The 18,039-nt window shown below is 68.2% G+C and overlaps 6 protein-coding genes across 6 annotated transcripts; 3 read left to right on the top strand and 3 right to left on the bottom strand.

Moving 5' to 3' along the window:
• Positions 1 to 105: 105 nt before the first annotated feature.
• On the top strand, positions 106 to 2,127 carry CHLNCDRAFT_137419 (hypothetical protein; the record flags this gene model as incomplete). Its single annotated transcript, XM_005845135.1, has 8 exons — positions 106 to 335; positions 433 to 556; positions 656 to 780; positions 953 to 1,031; positions 1,139 to 1,284; positions 1,430 to 1,553; positions 1,707 to 1,824; positions 2,000 to 2,127. 8 exons carry the CDS (start codon positions 106 to 108, stop codon positions 2,125 to 2,127), a joined length of 1,074 nt encoding a protein of 357 aa, XP_005845197.1.
• A 420-nt stretch (positions 2,128 to 2,547) lies between these two features.
• Positions 2,548 to 3,477, bottom strand: CHLNCDRAFT_137418 (hypothetical protein; the record flags this gene model as incomplete). The annotated part of the gene is made up of 3 exons (XM_005845029.1): positions 2,548 to 2,742; positions 2,926 to 3,050; positions 3,300 to 3,477. 3 exons carry the CDS (start codon positions 3,475 to 3,477, stop codon positions 2,548 to 2,550), a joined length of 498 nt encoding a protein of 165 aa, XP_005845091.1.
• Positions 3,478 to 4,129: 652 nt separating this feature from the next.
• On the bottom strand, positions 4,130 to 6,231 carry CHLNCDRAFT_11954 (hypothetical protein; the record flags this gene model as incomplete). Its single annotated transcript, XM_005845028.1, has 4 exons — positions 4,130 to 4,237; positions 5,475 to 5,744; positions 5,911 to 5,973; positions 6,115 to 6,231. Coding segments are annotated over 4 exons (558 nt in total), but the record flags the coding sequence as incomplete, so codon positions are not given.
• A 1,957-nt stretch (positions 6,232 to 8,188) lies between these two features.
• On the top strand, positions 8,189 to 9,106 carry CHLNCDRAFT_26223 (hypothetical protein; the record flags this gene model as incomplete). The annotated part of the gene is made up of 2 exons (XM_005845134.1): positions 8,189 to 8,380; positions 8,474 to 9,106. Coding segments are annotated over 2 exons (825 nt in total), but the record flags the coding sequence as incomplete, so codon positions are not given.
• Positions 9,107 to 9,266: 160 nt separating this feature from the next.
• CHLNCDRAFT_137415 (hypothetical protein) lies at positions 9,267 to 11,160 on the bottom strand (the record flags this gene model as incomplete). The annotated part of the gene is made up of 6 exons (XM_005845027.1): positions 9,267 to 9,371; positions 9,768 to 9,842; positions 10,045 to 10,197; positions 10,376 to 10,529; positions 10,768 to 10,826; positions 11,041 to 11,160. 6 exons carry the CDS (start codon positions 11,158 to 11,160, stop codon positions 9,267 to 9,269), a joined length of 666 nt encoding a protein of 221 aa, XP_005845089.1.
• Positions 11,161 to 11,307: 147 nt separating this feature from the next.
• CHLNCDRAFT_137414 (hypothetical protein) lies at positions 11,308 to 17,985 on the top strand (the record flags this gene model as incomplete). Its single annotated transcript, XM_005845133.1, has 19 exons — positions 11,308 to 11,316; positions 11,673 to 11,763; positions 12,076 to 12,205; positions 13,133 to 13,325; positions 13,772 to 13,888; positions 14,124 to 14,212; positions 14,391 to 14,478; positions 14,765 to 14,829; positions 15,006 to 15,129; positions 15,396 to 15,467; positions 15,621 to 15,809; positions 16,008 to 16,049; positions 16,267 to 16,397; positions 16,590 to 16,641; positions 16,737 to 16,856; positions 17,070 to 17,093; positions 17,243 to 17,308; positions 17,465 to 17,589; positions 17,844 to 17,985. The coding sequence occupies 19 exons, from the start codon at positions 11,308 to 11,310 to the stop codon at positions 17,983 to 17,985; spliced, it is 1,869 nt and encodes a 622-aa protein (XP_005845195.1).
• Positions 17,986 to 18,039: the final 54 nt, after the last annotated feature.

Genomic DNA, 18,039 nt, shown 5'->3' with positions numbered 1-18,039 from the left:
TTGGAGCTCGGTTGGCCTTGATCGCTTGTGCATTGCCCTCACTAATCGCAGCTCAGCGCCTGCCCTTTCTGGCCGAAGTGCTGCTGAGCAACCAAAACTCCCACCATGTCGCGGGCTGTGGGCTCCCTAACCGCCCAGACGCCTGCGGCACAGCGGCCCCAGCGCCAGTGTGCAGCTGCCCGCCGCCCTGCAGCCGCAACCAGGCAGCCGCGACAGGCGCTGCCGCAGCGGCAGCGGCACGTGTGCTGCCGCGCCAGCGCCACCAGCAGCGAGGCGGCGCAGCTGCTGGACCAGTTTTGGATGGCGCGGGGAGTGGTGGACGAGCAGCAGCGCAGGTTAGAGTTGACAAGCTGTGGACTGATGCTGGTGGTGGCCTTCGGCCCCGCTGCCTGCCCACCTCCCTGCCTATTTTGGCCCATTTTGGCCGTGCAGGCAGCTGGTGGCAGCAGCGGGCAGCCTGCAGGTGGGCGAGAGCGAGGAGCAGTACGAGCAGCTGCAGCTGCCCTCCCTGAGCGCTGCGTGGTTCCTGGAGGAGCAGCAGGGCTCCAGCCCAGAGGTAGGCCCCCAGGAAGGCTGTGGTTCCTGCCTGCCTGCCTGCCTGCCTGCCACCCACATGCCTTCCTGGCCCTCTCCAACCCTCTCTTTGTGGACGCAGGTAGCCGCCGTGTCGCGCCGCATCCTGGCGCTGCAGCAGCTGCTGGGCGGCGGCGGCGAGGGCGGTGTGGATGTGGTGTGGATGGTGGTGCGGGAGCCACGCTTGCTCAGCGCCGACTTCAGGAGGTGCGCCTGCCTGCTGCCCACCCTGCGGGCCGTGCTGGCCGGCACCCGGACGATGTGGGGCTTGCTGGCCTGCTTGAGTTGTCTTTTTGTTGTACGCCTGCTCCTGTTCCTGTCTTCCAGTGTGAACTGCTGACCTGCATCCCCCTGCCGAAACCCGCCCCTCGCTGTGCAGCATCATGCAGCGCATGTTTGACATGAAGGTGGCAGAGGGCTCCGAGGGGCTGGACGTGCTGCAGCTGGTGGCGCAGCAGGTGGGCAGGCATTGTTTCAATTCAAGTTCCTTGGTGACAGGGTACGTGTTGCTGAGATGCTGGTTGTGAGCCGCTGCTTGCCTCCTGCCTCCTGCCTCCTCGTGCAGCCGGCGCTGCTGCTGCAGGAGGGGGCGGGGGTCAGCGCGGACGAGACGGCAGCGGAGCGGCTGCAGGCCTGGCAGCACGGCCTGGTCAGCGACAACTCAGCAGAGTGGGCGAGGCGGTACAGCCAGCTGCAGCAGTACGCAGAGAGGTGCGAGGGAGCCGGGATGATGCATCCAGCCTGCCGCCCTGGCTGCTGCCTGGCATTGGCTGCCATACTGTGCCCGTGCCAGGGATCTGTTCGTTGCGCTGGTTTGAGCCGCCGCTCTGCTTGCCTTGGCTGGTCGCCGCTGCAGGTATGGCGACGCGCATGTAGGGTACCGCGATGGAGACGACGCGGAGCTGACGCGCTGGGCCGCCAAGCAGCGCTCCGAGCACCGCAGCGGCCAGCTGCAGGCGGCGAAGCAGGAGCAGCTGCAGGTGGGGAGATGGGGCGGCGCCGCGGGGGGCTGTTGTGCCAAGTTGGCCGCCGTTGCTGCAGCTCAGCTTCCCTGACCTGCCTCTGGTGTGGCCTGTCTGCCTGGTCAGCCATCCTCGTCTCCCTTTCCCTCCCTGGCTCTGCCACTGGCGCAGGCGGCCGGGTTTGAGTTTGATGGGGAGACGGCGGAGTGGCTGCGCTGGTTCAACGAAGTGCAGGCCTTCAACGTGCGGCACGGCCACTGCCAGCCCTACCCGCTGGCGCACCCCAACGGTGAGGGCAGGGAGGGGCAGGACGCTCCCGCCAGGCAGCCAGCCAAGCTGTGTCAGCCAGCAGCTCTCGGTAGCTTGGCTCCCTGCCGCTGCCAATTTGTGTGTGTTACCTGCTGTTCTGCCGCTGCCGCTGCCGACCTCTACCTGCTGTTCTGCCCCTGCTGCCTCCGCTGCAGACTTCCTGCTCATCAACTGGTGCAGCGTGCAGCGCATCATGCGGCGGTGCGGCGTGCTGGCGCCGGAGCGAGCCGAGCGGCTGGAGGCGCTGGGCTTTGACTGGAGCGGCGCCGACCCGCTCTCCTGAGTGGTGGCAGTGGCAGCAGCAGGGAAACGTTCCGGTCTTTCCGTCGGTGCTGCTGCCGTACAATGCACAGGAAGCAGCAGGCAAACCGAGGTCCTCATCTGGCGACACAGCCAACAGGTGCTGCTCACATCTTGGGCGAACTGCCTGCCGCTGCCTGCCTCCCTTCCCCGCCCCTCGCGCCGCCCCCCGCTACTGGCTGCATGGTGTGCGCTTGTGCGCTGGAGGAAACATGATGCACTTTTAACCACTTTCTGACGGTACAGATATCTTACATGCTCGGGCAGCCAGTGCACATCAGCTCAGTCGATAAGCAACATCAGAGGCACATGTTTGACATCAGTCGGAAAGCTACATTGCAGGTTCAGCAAAGCGCCGATCGACAGCAGTGTAACACAGCAAACCAGCCCTCGGCAGCTCCAATCAGCTCTGCTTGCCAAAAGCCCTTCCGATCTTCTGCCACACGTTCAACGGCTCGGCCAGCAGCTGGCCCCTGGTGCTCTCAGGCACCTCGGACCCCTGGCTGAAAGGGTTGCCGGCATTGGAGGTGCCCTTGCGTGCGGCATTGGCGCTGTCTGCTTGCTCCAGGTCCCCGGCTGCCTGCTTAGCAGCGCGCTTCTGCAGGCAGGCGGGCAATGGAGGCAGGGCTGGTGTGGATGAGTGTGGCAGCGTGCACATCCCGCAGCTTGTAACACGCATGTGGCACGCTGTGCACATGCCCCGCACGGTGCCTGCGGTTGCCGGCACATGGGCAGGGAGGGCGGGAGGCACGGGCGGAGGGAGAGCAGGGGGCACGTGTACCTGAAAGGGGTTCTTTGCGTCGGTGCCTGAGGAGGGGCCGGACAGAGGTGCCGTGGAGGGCGCGGGCTGGTCCTTCTCGGTGGAGGGCACCACGCCCTTGTAGCCAGGCTCGCCCGCCAGGGAGACTGCTGGGTACAGGGCAGGGGCGGTGCAGCAGTCGAGAGAGCGCGGCATTTGGGACAAGCCGAGGGCATGCGCAGAGGCAGGACACGCTGCAGCCACGGCAGGCGGGCTGTGTGGGTAGCAGAGCAGCAGCCAAGTGCCAGGGCCACGCCTCGCGGTGAAGTGCTGCAACGGCTTGCCGAGACTCGACTAAGATGCCGAGGGCCAGCTGCCTTTGCGTGCGCCCGCCGGCGGACGGCGGCGGCCCTCACCTGGCGCCATCAGAAGCTGGGAGGCCAGCAGGCATCCAGCCACGGCCAAGCCGGCAGAGCGCAGGGGCTGGCGGTTGTCGGGCAGGGCAGCAGCCACGGCGAGCGGGCGGCGAGCAACAGCCTGCGCAGGCGCGGCCGCCTGCGCGGCCTTCAGCTGGGTGCACAGGGATGCCTGCATTGCCAGCCCAGAGGCCTGCTGGGGACGAACGTTGCTGGGGATGAACGAAACTGCGGTCGCTGGTGGGAGGCGGGGCTATAGATTTGGTCAAGATAGGCCTGGAAGTTGGATGACGAGGCGGCGGGGCAGTTGAATGACAAGGCGCCGGCGAGCGCGCGCCTCCTTCCCCCCCCTCACATGGCAGTTGTGAGCCCTGGCTCTCACATCCATGACCAAGGTTGCATGATCTGTTAAAGAAGCGTGGGGCGCTGCTGCGTTTACGGTTGGGTGGCAGAGGCCGCATAAAATGAATAAATGGCTGGGCCTCCCGGGGGCCTCCAATGCGACAGCAAAAGGCTGATGGGGCGGGGGCGCAGGCAAAAAGTGCAGAGAGGGGAGGCGGAGGTAAGGGGAGGAACAGAAAGCAGCAAGGGGTCGTTCGTTGGGGACACTGGACAGCGGCGCTTCAAGTTTGACACAGATGTCAAGTGAAGCTGATCACAAGCACTGGCTCGCTTGCAGCCCGCCTCGGACAGGCCTGCCTGCTGCTGCAGCTCTGCTGAAGAGAGAGCAGCAACACGACTGCCTGGCTGACCAGCGGCTGGTGGGAGCACCGCAGCAAGAGCTACCGCAGGTGGGGGTGGGGGTGGGCCTCGAGCAGGGCCTCCATAGCCTCCGCCCGCGCCACAGCATCGGCGGCCCAGGCGCCGCGGGCCGCAGTGGTCAACGTGGTGCTCGCATGCTTCTCCACGCCGCGCGCCACCATGCACATGTGTGCAGACTCCACAACCACCAGCACCGCCCGCGCCCCTAGCGCGGCCGTCACTGCAGAGGGGCGAGGAGAGGCAACCAACGCTGTCGGCATTAGCGCGACCAGCGCATGCCACACAGGGGCGGCAGGGCCCTGCTGTGGCGGCCGTGCATGCGGGCCAGCTGCTCTGCCGGAACTGAGCACCATTCTGACAACAACCCAGACTTTACAGGCTCCCTACCCAGCCCAGGCCAGCCCGGACCACCCCGCACCTGCGTCTGCCACCTGGTGCGTCAGCCGCTCCTGCACCTGCAGCCGCCTCGAGAACATCTGCACGATGTGCGCCAGTGCCGCCCTACTGGCGCCACCTCCTCCTGCTCCGCCGCCGCCGCCGTCCGCCGGCAGGTAGGCCAGCTTGAGGCGGCCGTAGAAGGGCAGCAGGTGGTGCTCGCACTGGGAGCTGAAGAGGGCGCTGAAGGTGTGCAGGCCCTCCAGCTGCTGCTCCTCCTGCTCCCGCTCCCGCTGCTGCTGCTGCTGCTGCTGGGGCGGCGTGCCCGCGGCCTGGCCGCTGCTGCAGCAGCCGCGGGCCACGTACACGGCCCCCGTCTCTGCCGTCTCCCGCAGGGCCAGATACCAGGGAGCATCAGCCGACACGTCATCAGAGGAAGCATCAGAGGGGTCTGGCGAGGGGTCGTCCGGCGTGGGCGGCCCCAGCTCCGCCGCCGCCGCCGCCGCCGCCGCCGCCGAAGACGCGTCTGGCAGTTGCATGCGGTAGCCCGCCGTCGCGCTGTGCAGCCAGCTGGCGTAGCGTGCGGAGCCGCCCTTCAGGCCCTGCAGACGCGGGGCAGGCGGCGGCGGGCAGAAGCGTGCCGCGTCAGATGCAGCCCAGCGAGGGATGCTGCCAGAGGCAGGCAGGTGGACACGAACTTGGCGGGTTGGGCTGCGGAAGGCGAGGCGTATCAGACAGTTTGCAGCGCTGGTGGCTTGCCTTGCGGCTGGGGTCTTCTCCCACGCACAGCAGCAGCGTGTCTGCCGCCGCCGCCATGCTGCTGCCGGCCGGCGTGGCCGCCACCTGCTGCTGCTGCTGCTGCTGCTGCTCGGCTGCGCCCGCAGGCTCCGCGGCCGGCCCAAAGCCCGCCAGCGCGTGGCCGCTGAGCCGCAGCAGGGCCAAAAACTCCGCCAGCTGGCCCGAGGCGGGGTCTGCGAAGCAACCGGCGGCGGCGGTGGTGGTGTGCGAGGCCGGCGCGGGGCCGTCCCCCAGGTGCACCGCCTGCACCACCGCCGCCACGCCCAGCGCGTGCACCTCCTCCTGCACCGCCGCGACCAGCCGCTGCGTGAACTGCTGCTGCGTCTGCAGGCGCGCCGCCAGGCACTTGGTCACGCGCGCCAGCTTGGACAGCCCCAGCACCACGCCCCGCCGCGGCACGTACGCGATGTGGCAGCGCCCGTGGAACGGCAGCAGCGTGGCCTCGCTCAGCGCGGCAAAGGTAATGTCCCGCACGATGACTAAGCCGTCAGAGCCAGCGGCCACGATTGGCTCATGGAACAGCGCGGTGCCAAAGGCGCTGCAGGCGGGGAGCGGCGGGGGCCGTGGCACGAGGGCGGGCCAACGAACCGTGAGGGCTGCGCCCAAGCCGGGCCCAGCAGCCCTGCCGAAGCCCCGGCAGCGGCAGCGAAAGCAACTGCTTGTGGCATGCAAGCACCGCCCCACTTTTGGCACTCTGCCGGTAACCCCGGGTCATGTCCAACCAGGCCTTGGGCCACCGCTTGCAGAAGCCAAAGCAGGGACCATTCTGGCGTTAAGCCGGGCCCCTGAGGGGGGTGGGGGGGGTGGGGGCGCCGGCGGTTGCTCTCCCACCAACCAGCGGCGCCGTGCTGCCAAATTGCCGCCATCATCTACCGCTCACCCTGGGCGTGTCGATAAGGCCCTCGCGCGCCGGGTCCTCCCCCACCCCAACCAAGAGTTGCTGCACCGCCTGCTCCATAGAAGCCAGGTCGCGGCCCTCGGCCACTTCTTGGAGCTCTAGCTTGCTGCTGCAGTGGCACAGCGGCTGGTCAGCGACCATTGCGCTGCACGTGAGCAGGCGTGGTAGCTATCCCTCATGCACAGCCCCTGCGGCACGCAGCGGACTGGGAATGCAAAACGATGGCTGAAATATGCAGCAATTGATGGGCCGAGCGCCACAATGCCACCAGGTTGCATGGGGCACTCGCCTGTCCTCGGCGCAGGCACAGCCGCCGCTACCGCTGGGTCCGGGGAAGCGGCGCACATGTATTTATAAGGACAGTTGACCATGCTGGACGGTCCGACCTGTCAGCATGGCGCATGACGCAGGGCTGAGTTGAAATGGGCTTTGCACACACTCAGCGCCGACGGTTGCTGCTTCTGGCGGGCATGGTCGGCACGGCTGATGATGTAAACAGCGCACTGGCAGTGGGCTGCAGACAAACTCAGCACCAGCCGAGAGGTCCAGGCAGATGGAATCCAGTCATTGCCTGCCTTGCACCCCCTTGCCGCCACCGTGCAACCGCGTCCCGCCCCCGTCCTGCCGTCGGCTCCAGCCGCCCTCATGGCTGCCCCCGGGAGTCAGATTGCTCGTTCTGGCTTCACCTCATGCAGGCAGAGGGCTCCCCAGCGCCCAAGCTGCTTCTGACCCACCTGCTCAGCGCAGAACCTGTCGCCGAAGGGGGGTTCCAGCTAGCCGGCCTGCCCATCACGTTTGAGCGAGTCTGGCTGCAGGTGCGCTGCAGCTTGCAAGGCGTCCCCCAGCTTGCAGTGAGGTGCCGCTTTGTGTCGTGCCCGCTCCTGTCGAGGCTCAGGGAGGTAGTTCCAGCAGCACGGCTGTGTTCCTGCCGCCGCAGGGCACGGTGCGGGCCAAGGTGGGATCGGTGCTCAAGCTTGACGACGGCACCGGCACCGCCGACGTGTTGCTTGGGCTGAGCAGCGCCAAACTCGGCGTCGACTTTGAGAGCGTGCAGGTGGGGGTGGGCTGGCACGCCTGTCGTTGCAGCTGCTGCCTTCTGATCTGAGCGGCACCGCACGCCGCAGCACCGCCTGCTCTCTTCGGTCGGTCATCGGGATGGCCTCCACTTCACCCTCGCTGCCGGGTTTCGGGAATGCAGGTTGGGCACTACATCTTGGTAATAGGCAAGGTGGTAGCCAAGGGCCAGAAGCTGCACGTCAAGCCACACAAGGTGGGTGCTGCAGCGGCTGGATGGCCGCAGGCGGGAGGCGGGAGCAGCATCCATGGGCACATGGATGCGTGTGCGCTTGGCGGGTGCTGCGCAGATTTCAGCACCCAGGCGCCAGGGGCAGTCTTTCCTTTCCGCCCTGCTCCGACGGTCAGGGGCAGCGGCACTGCACCCAGCCACACACCCTGCACTTGCCCTAGTGCCCTCCCCCTGCTGCTTTCTACCACCCTTGCTCCTGCAGCTGGTCAACCTGTCATGCGAGTCAGAGGCGGCCCCGCAGCGCATGATGCACTGGAACCTGGAGGTGCTGGAGCTGCACCGTGTGCTGGCGACAGCTGGCACGGCGCAGGCCTGAGCCTCGGCCTCAGCAGCAGCAGCGACGCGCGTGGCGGCCGGCAGCGGCACACCGCAGCAGGAGCAGCAGCGGAAGGCGATGTGGCGCCCCCGTGGGGCCGGGGAAGCAGCGCAGCTGGAGCGGCAGCCGCGCGTCACGCGCTGCTGGCGGCGTGCCTGCTGTGCCTGCTGGCCAGCGCGGCGGCCAGCCCCGGCGACCGAGCGGTGGCCTTCCGTCGCTGCAAGGGCCTCTGCACGCGCACTGGCTGCGGCAGCGTGCTGGCTGCGGCCGCAGCCGCGCCAGCCGGGCCGCGGCGCGGGCGGCGCGGCCTGCGCGCGAACACCACCGCCGCCGACATCCGCACGCAGTGCAGCCCGCTGTGCCGCCGCCGCCGCACCTTCAACCTCACCGACCCGCCCAGCGGCTCGCGGCCGCTGGCGCTGGCGCTGTGGCGCTGGGACTGCCCCGCAGACTGCTCCTACGTCTGCATGTGGCTGATGGAGCGCAGCCGGCCCTCGGACGCAGGGCCAGTACAAAAATACTACGGCAAGTGGCCGTTCCGGCGCTGGATGGGCATGCAGGAGCCGGCCGCCGTGCTCTTCTCCCTCCTCAACCTGGCCGCCCACGCCCACTGCCTGGCGCGCTTTGTCCGGCTGTGCCGCGCCCTGGGCAAGGGCCGGCAGCGGCAGGCAAAGGGGCGGCGGCAGGAGCGCGGCGGCGGCGGCAGCGGCGGCGGCGAGGTGGCGGCCCGCGGCGGCGGCTACCCCTACCGCTGGCTGTGGGGCGGCTACATGGCGTTGTCCATCAACGCCTGGCTCTGGTCTGCGGTCTTTCACAGCCGAGACACCCGCCTGACGGAGCGCCTGGATTACTTCTCCGCCGCCCTGCTGATATTTTTCAACCTGTTCCTGTGCCTGGTGCGCACCGCGCGGCTGCGGTCGGCGGCCGCCATGCTGGCGGCGGCCGCCCCGCTGGCCGCCTTCCTGGCCTCCCACTTCCGCTTCATGCTGCTGGTGCTCTTCGACTACGCCTACCACGTCAAGGTGTGCATCGCCGCGGGCGCGGCGCAGTCGGCGCTGTGGCTGGGGTGGGCCGCCGCCACGGCGCCCGCGGGCCGCCGCCACCTGCTCGCCTTCATCTTGCTGGTGAACGCCTGCATGGCGCTGGAGGTACTGGACTTCCCACCCCTCTGGCACGCCCTGGACGCCCACTCACTCTGGCATGCTGCCACCGCCCCGCTCGTGTACCTCTTTTATCAGTTCATCGTCGCTGACGTGGCGCCCGCCACCGCCACCTCGCCCTCGCCCTCGCCTGCCGCCAAAGCCAAACACAACTTACAGCGAGCCGCTGCGTTTATCAATCATGGCAGGTAAACTTGTAAACCCCAACGGATACAGCCCCAGCAACTTAGGCACAGGCAGGGCGGGCGGTGTGTGGGGCGCTCATAGATCAAGCACGGAGGACACTATCAGAGCCTGGGTTTTCCCTCGGTTGGCTGGCCTAAGCTTAGGCTGGCAACGCCTTGCTCATTGCTCACTGCTTCAGCCTCTCCGCAGTCTCCTGGGCCTTGCCCTGGGCCTCATCCGCCACATCCTCTCCCTTGGCCTTGGCGCGCCCCAGACCCTCGCGCGCATCGCCCTGCAGCCGAGCAGCGCAAGAGCACGCACACGCGGCAGGCAGGCCGGAGGTTGGGCTGGGAGGTGCCACAGCCGGCGCAGTCGTGCTGCGGCAGGCATGTGGAGGGCACAGCTGCGCGCAGCGGGAACAAGCACGGCGGGGCTGCCACATTGCCTGGCCCTAGCCAGCCAGCCAGCTGGCGTCCCGGGAGCCAGCCGGCTCAGGAGGTGCGGTACCCGGGGTGAGGGTCCTGCACACGGCGGCGCGGCGTGGCGCGGAGCGCCCCTGCCCTTGCCCCTGGCACTTGCTGGGCTGGCTCCTCAAAGGGGGGCAGGGAGCAGGCATGCTACCCGCTGCTGCTGGCCCAGCAGCCACCCGGCTGCTGTCCGAGCAAGTGCCGACTGGCTGCAGGCCCACCTTGAGGTCAGAAAACTTCTCGCTGGCGGCGTCGGCCACCTCGCGGGCGTGGCGAGATGCGGCGTCCCCAGCACCCTGCAGCAGGCAGGCGTGCGGCAGGGAAGGCCTGTCGATGCGGCCCAGCCGGTGGCCTGGCGCAGCAGCGCCGCAGCGGCAGCAGCGGTGGCTGGCGACGGATGAAAGCTGCCCAGCGCAGCCCGGCCATGCCACAGGGCGAAGCCCAGCCGGGCCCCATTGCATGCCCAGCAGGCTTCCAGTCCCGAATCAGGCACCCCACCTCGACATTCTGTCCGGCTTCCTTGGCGGCGCCCTCGACATTGCGCCCGGCGTCCTTGGCTGCACCCTCGGCGCGGCCTCCCAGCTCGGAAGCCTTCTCCCTGGCCCCCTGCACAGCCTCCTCCACGCGCTCCTTGGCGCTGCCGTAGGTCTCCTGCGCGCGGCGGCAGGCCGGGGGAGCAGAGGCGGAAGCTGTGGGAGCAGCCTGGCTGAGGCAGGCCGGGCTTCGGCAAGGCAGGCACTAGCAGGCGGCAGTGCATGGCTGCGGCAGCCAGGGGCTGTGAAGCCTAGGAAAAAACAGTCCGGTGCCCTCCACAGCCACAGCCGCCTACCTTGGCAGACTCCTGGGCGCCGCCCAGCGCGCCGTCGGCCCTCTGCTTGGCGCGGCCCAGATTCTCGCGCCCCTCCTTGCCCACATCCTCCGCCGTCTCCTGCACCTCCTCCGCCGTCCCCACCACTGTCTCCTTCACCTTGCCGGCAGCATCGCTGCGGGGACGGGGGCGGAGCAGGGGGCGTCAATAAGGGCAGCAAGGTGGGAGGGGCGAGCGTGGCGGGAGGCGGCGGGCTGGTGAGAGGGAGGCGAGGAGGCACGCTCGCCGGCCGGTGCCAGCAAAAGCCGGTGGTGCCGCACACACACACCGTGGCGCCATGCCGCTGGCGTGAATGCTCTGGCAATGCGCCGGCTGTCATGGCTGCTGCTGTTCAGTGTCAGGAGCACCCCCACCTGACAGCCTGCTTGGCGGAGTCCAGAGCGCTCTTAGCCTTGTCACCCAGAGACTCGTCCTGCGGGCGGGGCGGGGGGGCAAAGGCGAGGGCGGGTCGGCAGGCAGCGCATGGGATCAGCAGGGCTGCTGCTTGCGAGCCAGGAGCTGGCACCACCCGGCCCGCAGCAATGCTGGGGGGCTGGCAGCAAGCGAGAGGCTGATGCGCGCAGGGGCGGGCGACAGTACTGCGTCACAGCCGCCGCCGCCGCCGCCGCCACCTGCGGCGCACTCACCCCAGGGGCAGCCTTGACCACCAGGGGGCGCGCCTGGTGCAGGCGGCGGGCGGTGAAGGCGCCTGGGCGGGCCGCGGCGGCGCGAAGGGCCGGCCGAGAGAGGGACAGGGTGGTCTGCATGGTGAGCGGTTGTCGGAGCTTCACGTGTGACTAGAGCCAGGAGCAGCAAGGGGGCACAAGGAGGAAACACGAGGAGAGAAACAGTTGGAGAAACAGGGTGTGGGAGCCTTTGAGCTGGCAGATAGGCCGGCCCAGATGGACATGAGAATGAGGCAGGTGCACAGAAGCTTCCCTTGGGGTGCTGGTGACTGGACGCTCCTCATGCAGGCTGTGCTGGCTCTGCCTCTCCCTTCTCCTTCACCTCTCCCTTCTCCTCCCAAAGCCACTCCAAGGTCGTCCTGAGCGAGCCAGGCACACCCGCAGCAGGCAGCAATATGAGACCAACGGCCACAGCCCTCGTGCTGCTCGGCCTGCTAGCCAGCACCGCCTGGGCAGCCCCCAAGGCAAGGCAGGCAGCGCTGCGCGGCCCTGCATGCCGTCCGACGTTGCCAGGGGGCAGCGAGCTGCGCGGCCGCCCCCGCCGCCGCACTGCTCCTGACGTCTGCGAGCCGTTGCCACGCTGCCGCGCGCAGGCTGATGGAGAGAAGGCGCGAGGCATGGCTGGGTGGGCCAAGGACAAGGTGGGAGACGTGGTGGAGAATGTGAGAGACAAGATCGGATCGGGTGAGCGGTGGGCGGGTCCGAGGGCCGGCAGGTGCCTGCCTGCCGCAAGCGCTCAGGCTGCACAGAGAGCGCTGACGCAGTGCTGGTTGGGGCTGCCATGCACCAGCCGTGCCGTGTCTGCAGGCTGGGCCCTGCGGTAGGGTGGGGCATCTGGGAGGGGTTCCTGCCTCTGGCGGGCACCCTGCCCTGCCCTGCCCTGCCCTGCCCTGCGCTGCGCTGCCTTTCGACTCTGTTTACCTTCTCAACCGCCCCACTCCTTCCTCACCTCCTGCTTGCCCGCCTGCCCGCCCACCTGTGTCCCTGGCCCTGCAGAGTGGGGCGGGCACAAGGTAGAGGAGGCGGAGGCGGCGATGCCCGGCGGCGCCGGGGAGATTGAATACGTGCGGGTGCGGGCTGCCCAGGGCAAGGAAGGCGGCTCGGGCTGGGAGGCGGCGCACCCCAAGTGAGCTGCTGCTGGGCCGGGCGTGTCAGTCTGGCAGAGGGAGAGGGAGGGGAGAGGTGAGGGGCCATTGTGTGGAGGGCACGTGAGGGGGGGGCTGCTGCCGGCGGGCGGGGGTGTCCAGGCGCCGAACTGCTGCAGTGAGCTGGGTGGGGGAGGTTTGATCACCTGAGGCAGCTGCGGACGGGATCACCCACGCCACGCCTGTGTTTGGAAGTGATCCCGTCCTGGCTGCCAGGCCCTCGTCCCTTCTCCACTCAGCACTGCACAGTGGGGTGCCTGTGGCGTTTGGCGAGAGCTGGGGCCAGGCGCCTGCCTCCCCAGCTGCACCAGAGGCGCCCGCATGCAGCGCGCTGTCAGCAAACGATAGCAGCCCTGCCCCTTGCCTGTGGATGTGTGAGCAGCAAGAGCTCGATTTCAGAAACTGGAGAACGTGTGAGCTACATCACCGTGGATCTAACAGCAGCTGCTCGGCATGGAAGCCCTCCGCTGCTCCATTCCAAGCTGCTGCTCGCCATCTCCAGCCAGGGGTGTAGCTTGCTTGCCGTCTCTAGTTTGTGAGTGTGAAGCTCAGCAGGAGCAGCATGGCGCCTGCGTATCTGCTGAAGTGGTGGGGCTGCCAGCCTGGCTTGGGCACATTCCCCCCTTGCTGTTCTCCATCCCGGCACATTTTTTACCGGCAAGCAGTGCCAGCCAGCTGTGGCAGCAGGCGTCCTCTTTGTGTGCTGCGTGGCACCACCGGGCAGCATGAGTCCCTAACGGCCACCTTTGAAAATTCATTTTGGGCTGTCCATGGCTTGATTGGTGTCCAGCCCGGGCTCACGAGCCACCTTGCCAGGGCAGGACGCCAGGACAGGCATCTGCCCGCCGCTTGCAAGCGGCCACCTCACATGTCTGCTGAGCAGCCAGGGCACCGCACCACACCTGCAGCCTGTTCATGTGCGTGTGCGGCGCCCTGCTGCACAGGCAGGGTGGTGGCGGCGAGGCTGCTGGCGGCAGCCAGGGGGAGCACCTGGAGGGCCCGCGGGAGGCCTGGAAGCACATGCAGCACGACCTGCAAGACCCTCACCAGTGGGACCGCCAGACTGAGGAGCGGTATGAGCGCTATGCCGACGGCTCGGAAGTGGGGCAGGCACCCAGGTGGGGCATTGCAGTCGCAGCAAGCGAGGGGTGAGAGAGCTGCTCGCCCTCCACCTCTCCACCTCCCTACTGCTCCCAAGTTTGCCTCTCATGCACCAGGGTGCGGCATCCATCCTGGAAGGGATACCGCCCACCCGCGTGGCGAGGCCTGGCTGGGGGGCAGAGCAGGAGGTGCAGGGTGTCGCTGCGAGCATGCTGTGGTCGTGCTGCGCTCGGCGGCGACGGCCAGCATAAGCCTCTGGGGTCCGCGGCCATCGCTGGGCTCCTTCTGGGCTGGTCCTCGCTGCGCTTGGCTCCGCCAGCACCTAGCCCCAGCCTTTGGGGACCCTGTCTGCTGGGTATGGTTTGGAGTCCATATACAGCATGTTGTTTAGTGAGTCTTTGAATGTCCTCAACTATATCGCCGCTTACGCTGGCGCTGTGGCAGAGATCTTCAGCGGCACACACAACCACATGCTGCACATGGGCTCCCAGCCGTACCCAGCGGAGGGGGGCTCCGGCGGCCCCAAGCTGCCAAAGGGCGTGGCGGCACAGGCGCTCACCAGGGTGCGTGCAGCGGGAGGCACGCTGGGCGTTCACACCTGGCGAGTCGACACGGGTGCGACCGGCGACTTGGTGCGGGGGGTCGTCGGGCTCACTGGCATGGAGGAGGGCACCAGGCCCAGCAGGCGTGCCCGCAAGTCTGCCCTCCACGTGCCCCGCCAACAGAGTGACCTCCCTGCCGAAGTAGGGCACCTGGCCTGGGGCACTCAGCCTCTGGCAGCCCGCCTCCTTGCCAGAGGCTGGGGACGGCCAGGTGCGCTGCTTCGGCAGGGAGGTGACTCTGGTGGCGGGGCGCGTGGAGGGCATGCCAGGTGCGGGGACCTCCCAGTGGCGCCAGGGCTAGGAGCTTCAGAGGGACTGCGAGGCCCTCCCAGTGGCCAGTCCGATCGCTCTTCTAGGGGTGCCGCGAGACCAGGCCACAAGGCCACGAGGCCTGCCCTGCCTGAGACCTGCTGGTGGCTCGCACGGCGCCACCACCCACCCTACCTGGCCCCACACCCTGCAGGAGCGGCAACGTGCTGTCGCGCACGTGGGACTCGATCAAGTCCAGCCTGGGACTGGTGCGGGGCTCCGCAGAGCAGGCCGGAGCGCAGGTGGGTGTGGGGCGCCGGCGCCAGCCGTGGGCAGGGGCGTGCTGGAGGGCCAGCACTGCCGCTGCTGCTGCTGCTGCTGGTGGTGGTGCTGCAAGTTGTCGTGTGGCACTGGCCTGCTGGCTTAGGGGACGTTCCCAGGATGGTGCGTGGGTTGCGTTTTGTGCCGCTGCCTGCACAGCACCCTCTCCCTTCAGCCCTGCTGGTGCGGCGACAAACTGGCTTGCTGCACCCGCATTTTGGTGGATTAATACCAGGCGTGCTGCCACCACGCTGCCGCTACGTGCAGGCCTCCGGCGCCGCGTCTGACGCCACCAGGCAAGCCGCCGCCCTTGTGGCCGTTCGGGGTTCTTCGTGCAGTGTGCCCGCCCGCCTCCCTTGCCCTGTGCACCTCATCACCCGACCCCCGCCCGCCCGCAAGCTCTCCCTCCCTCGTGCCATCTGCCCCTCCCTCCTTCCACCCGTGCTCCTTGACCATCTTCCCCTGCTCCTGACCCTCCCCCTGCCCTCCCCAACTACTCTCCCTGCAGGTATGCCTACGACCGGGCCGCCGGCATGAAGAACGCTGCGGGCGAGAGCTGGGACCAGGCCATGGATGCGGCCTACCGCTCCTGGGAGTCCACCAAGAAGGGCGGCCAGCAGACGTGGGACGAGGTGGGCTGGGGCGGGGCGGGGCGGGGCGTTGCGGGGCGGGGCGCCCTTGAATGGCATGCTGAGGTGTGGATGCTGCTATGTGGTGGGGTGTGGGCCCCAGCGCAGCAGTGGTCGGGCAGCAGGGGCTCAGTTGTGGCTGTGCCAGCGGTAGCTGCCCTGTGGTCGAGGATGCATGCGTTGCACCTCGCTGCCGCCGCTGCCACCGCTGCCGCCAGCGCCTGGCCAACAGAAGGCACACGGGCTGTGCACTGCCGCTCCAACTGCAGGCTAAGCGCGCCGCCTGGGACCAATGGTCTGCCACCGTCTCCTGGCCCGCCCGCACCATGCAGGCCACCAAGGTGGGCTGCTGCCACCTGCCTGCACACCTGCTGGGTGGCGTGGCAGAGAGCAGCATGGCGCATGGCGTGCACTGCACCCTGTGCCCGTTGGAAGAACAGTTTGTTGCCTTGCCCCGCTGTGCGTGCTGTGCCTCCTGGCCTCCCTGCCCACAGGATGCCGCAGGCGCAACCGCCGACGCCGTCGGGTCTGCCGCCAGCGCCGCCGCAGGCGCCGCCTCCGGCGCGGCGCAGTACGCTGCAGGCACCGCGGGGTGGGCTGCCGACAAGGCCCGCGACAGCTGGTATGCCACCCTGGCCAGTGCATATGCCAACTGGTATGCCACCAAGGACAAGAGCAAGCAGGTGAGGGGCTGCCGGCGGTACAGACGTGGCTGTACCGCCTGCGCTGCGTCCATGCACTGCTGCTTCCTGGACATGTGCTGGAGTGCTGCGCTCGCCCTGCTGGCGCGGGCAGCCCTCAGCCAGCCCCTTTTGGCGTGCTGCCAGACACAGTGTCTCAGCTGACCTGCTGCCGCTGCCGGCGCCTTGCTGCCGCTTCAGACCTGGGACGACGCCAAGCGTGCTGCATGGGACACCTGGAAGGTGGGCGGGCACCCCCCTATCTGTGTGGTGGGGTGCATTTGCTTGCGGTGGGCACAAGTGGCTGCCCCCGCTGCTGAGGTGTCCTGCCACCCAACCTCCAGACGCCCCCCTTGCGCCGCCCCTTTGGCCCCACCTGCCGGTGCCCGGCTCCCATTCACCACACCCTCGGCCAGCCGCTGACTCGCCTCTCCCCCGCCCGGACCCACCCTCCCTGCAGGCCGCTGAGGGCAAGGCCTACAGCGGGTACGACTATGCCAAGGACACCACCGCCTCGGGCTACGACTCGGCGCTCAGGAGCGCCTACGACAACTGGCAGGCAAGCCGCGCTCTGGGGGCCTGCGCTGCGCTGTGCTGTGCTGGGATGTGCTGTGCTGGGTTGTTTGGCGGTCTAACACTCTGGCTCTGATGGGCCCCTGCCCACAGCCAGCTGCCAGAGTGTACTCTTCCAAGAAGTTGTTGTGGAGGGTTTCTGCTGGCTCAGCCGCAAACAGCTGCTAGGGGCTCCTGCCTCCAGACCCAGCTGCTGGCGTGGCGTGGCAGGATTGCGCGCTCTACACCCCGCGCCCCACTCCCCGCAGCATCGCCACATGCTGTCGCCTCTTGCCCCTTGCTCGACACCTGCCCCACCAGGCAGCCACCCCACCCTGCCACCCCGCTGTCCCCCCACCCCCACGCCGGCCCGTGCAGGCCACCAAGGACAAGACGGGGCAGACCTGGGACGCCACCCGCGACACCTTCTACTCCTCCTGGCGCTCCGCCAACCGCGGCTGGGACGACGCCATGGCTTCAGCCTGGGACCAGTGGCAGGTGGGCTAAGCTTATATTTGCGGGCTTTTTTCATAGGTACTGCAAAGCATGGCCGGTGTCTGGGCCTGCGGGGGGTGGCTTGGGCACAAGGCAGGGGGGCGGGCAGCTGGCAGAGTGGGTGGCAGAGGGGCCAGCTGGCTGATGGGACATCGACTGAGATGCATGGCTTTCATCCAAGTTCGCCCTGCACGCGCTGCTGTCCGCCCTGTGCAGGCTACCAAGGACAAGAGTGGGGAGGTGGGTGGCTTGTGCATGGGTGCAGGGAGGGGAGGCGTTTGTGCAGGGCACTGCTCCTCTTCTTGGGTTGCATGCCTGTGGCCTTCCACTCTATCAACCCCTCGTGTTTGAACGTGTGTGCCAGTCTCCGCCACTGCCTGCCACTGCAGACCTGGGACGAGGCCAAGAAGAAAGCTCACGATCAGTGGAAGGCGGGCAGGGGCACCGCGGAGCAGGTGGGGTTCGTCACTGCCTGCTGCCACCCGTTCCTGCCTGCTGCGGAGCACATGTAGCTCCCAGCAAACCCCAGCAGCTCCCCCGTGCCTGGACCCCTGCCGATGCACCGGCACCCTCCCATGTGCCTGCCTGCCGCGGCGCTGCGCCCCGTGCAGGCCGGCGCCGCCGCCAGCGCCGGGTGGGAGAGCTGGATGCGCTCGGCCTGGGGCCGCTGGCACCGCACCAAGGACGCCACCAACGAGAGCTGGGAGGCCGCCAAGGATCAGGCCCGCAGGCAAGCGTCAGTTGCTGGGTGGGAGGGGAGGGGAGGGGTGGCGGCTGTCCCTCAAAACGGCTGTTCAGTGGCCCTTCCACGTTCGTGGTGGGCGAGAAGGCGAGGGGGACTGCGCTGTTTCATAAAGAGTACTGTTGTGTGCTGTGCAGTGCTGTGCCACACTGTGCGGTGCAGTGCAACAGCTGGGAATTGCACCACGCTGCTCAGTTCCCCTGCCTGCCGCCTTTCCCCCTGCCTGCCGCCTTTCCCTCTGGGTGCAGGGCCTACGACACTGTGTCCACCTCCTCCCAGCAGACCTGGGACCAGGCCAAGGCGGCGTCCAGGGAGCGCTGGGAGGCCGCCAAGGGCACCACTGGGGAGGTGTGTGTGTGTGCATACATAGCCTATTATAGCCTATTATAGCCTATTATAGCCAACAGTAGCCCACCCGTCCGCTCACAGAGAGCCATCGCGCCG

Source organism: Chlorella variabilis (genome assembly GCF_000147415.1).
Source record: "Chlorella variabilis unplaced genomic scaffold CHLNCscaffold_19, whole genome shotgun sequence".
NCBI lineage: Eukaryota > Viridiplantae > Chlorophyta > Trebouxiophyceae > Chlorellales > Chlorellaceae > Chlorella > Chlorella variabilis.
Note: the sequence above shows the minus strand (reverse complement) of the source record. Positions and strands in the feature narration are given on the sequence as shown.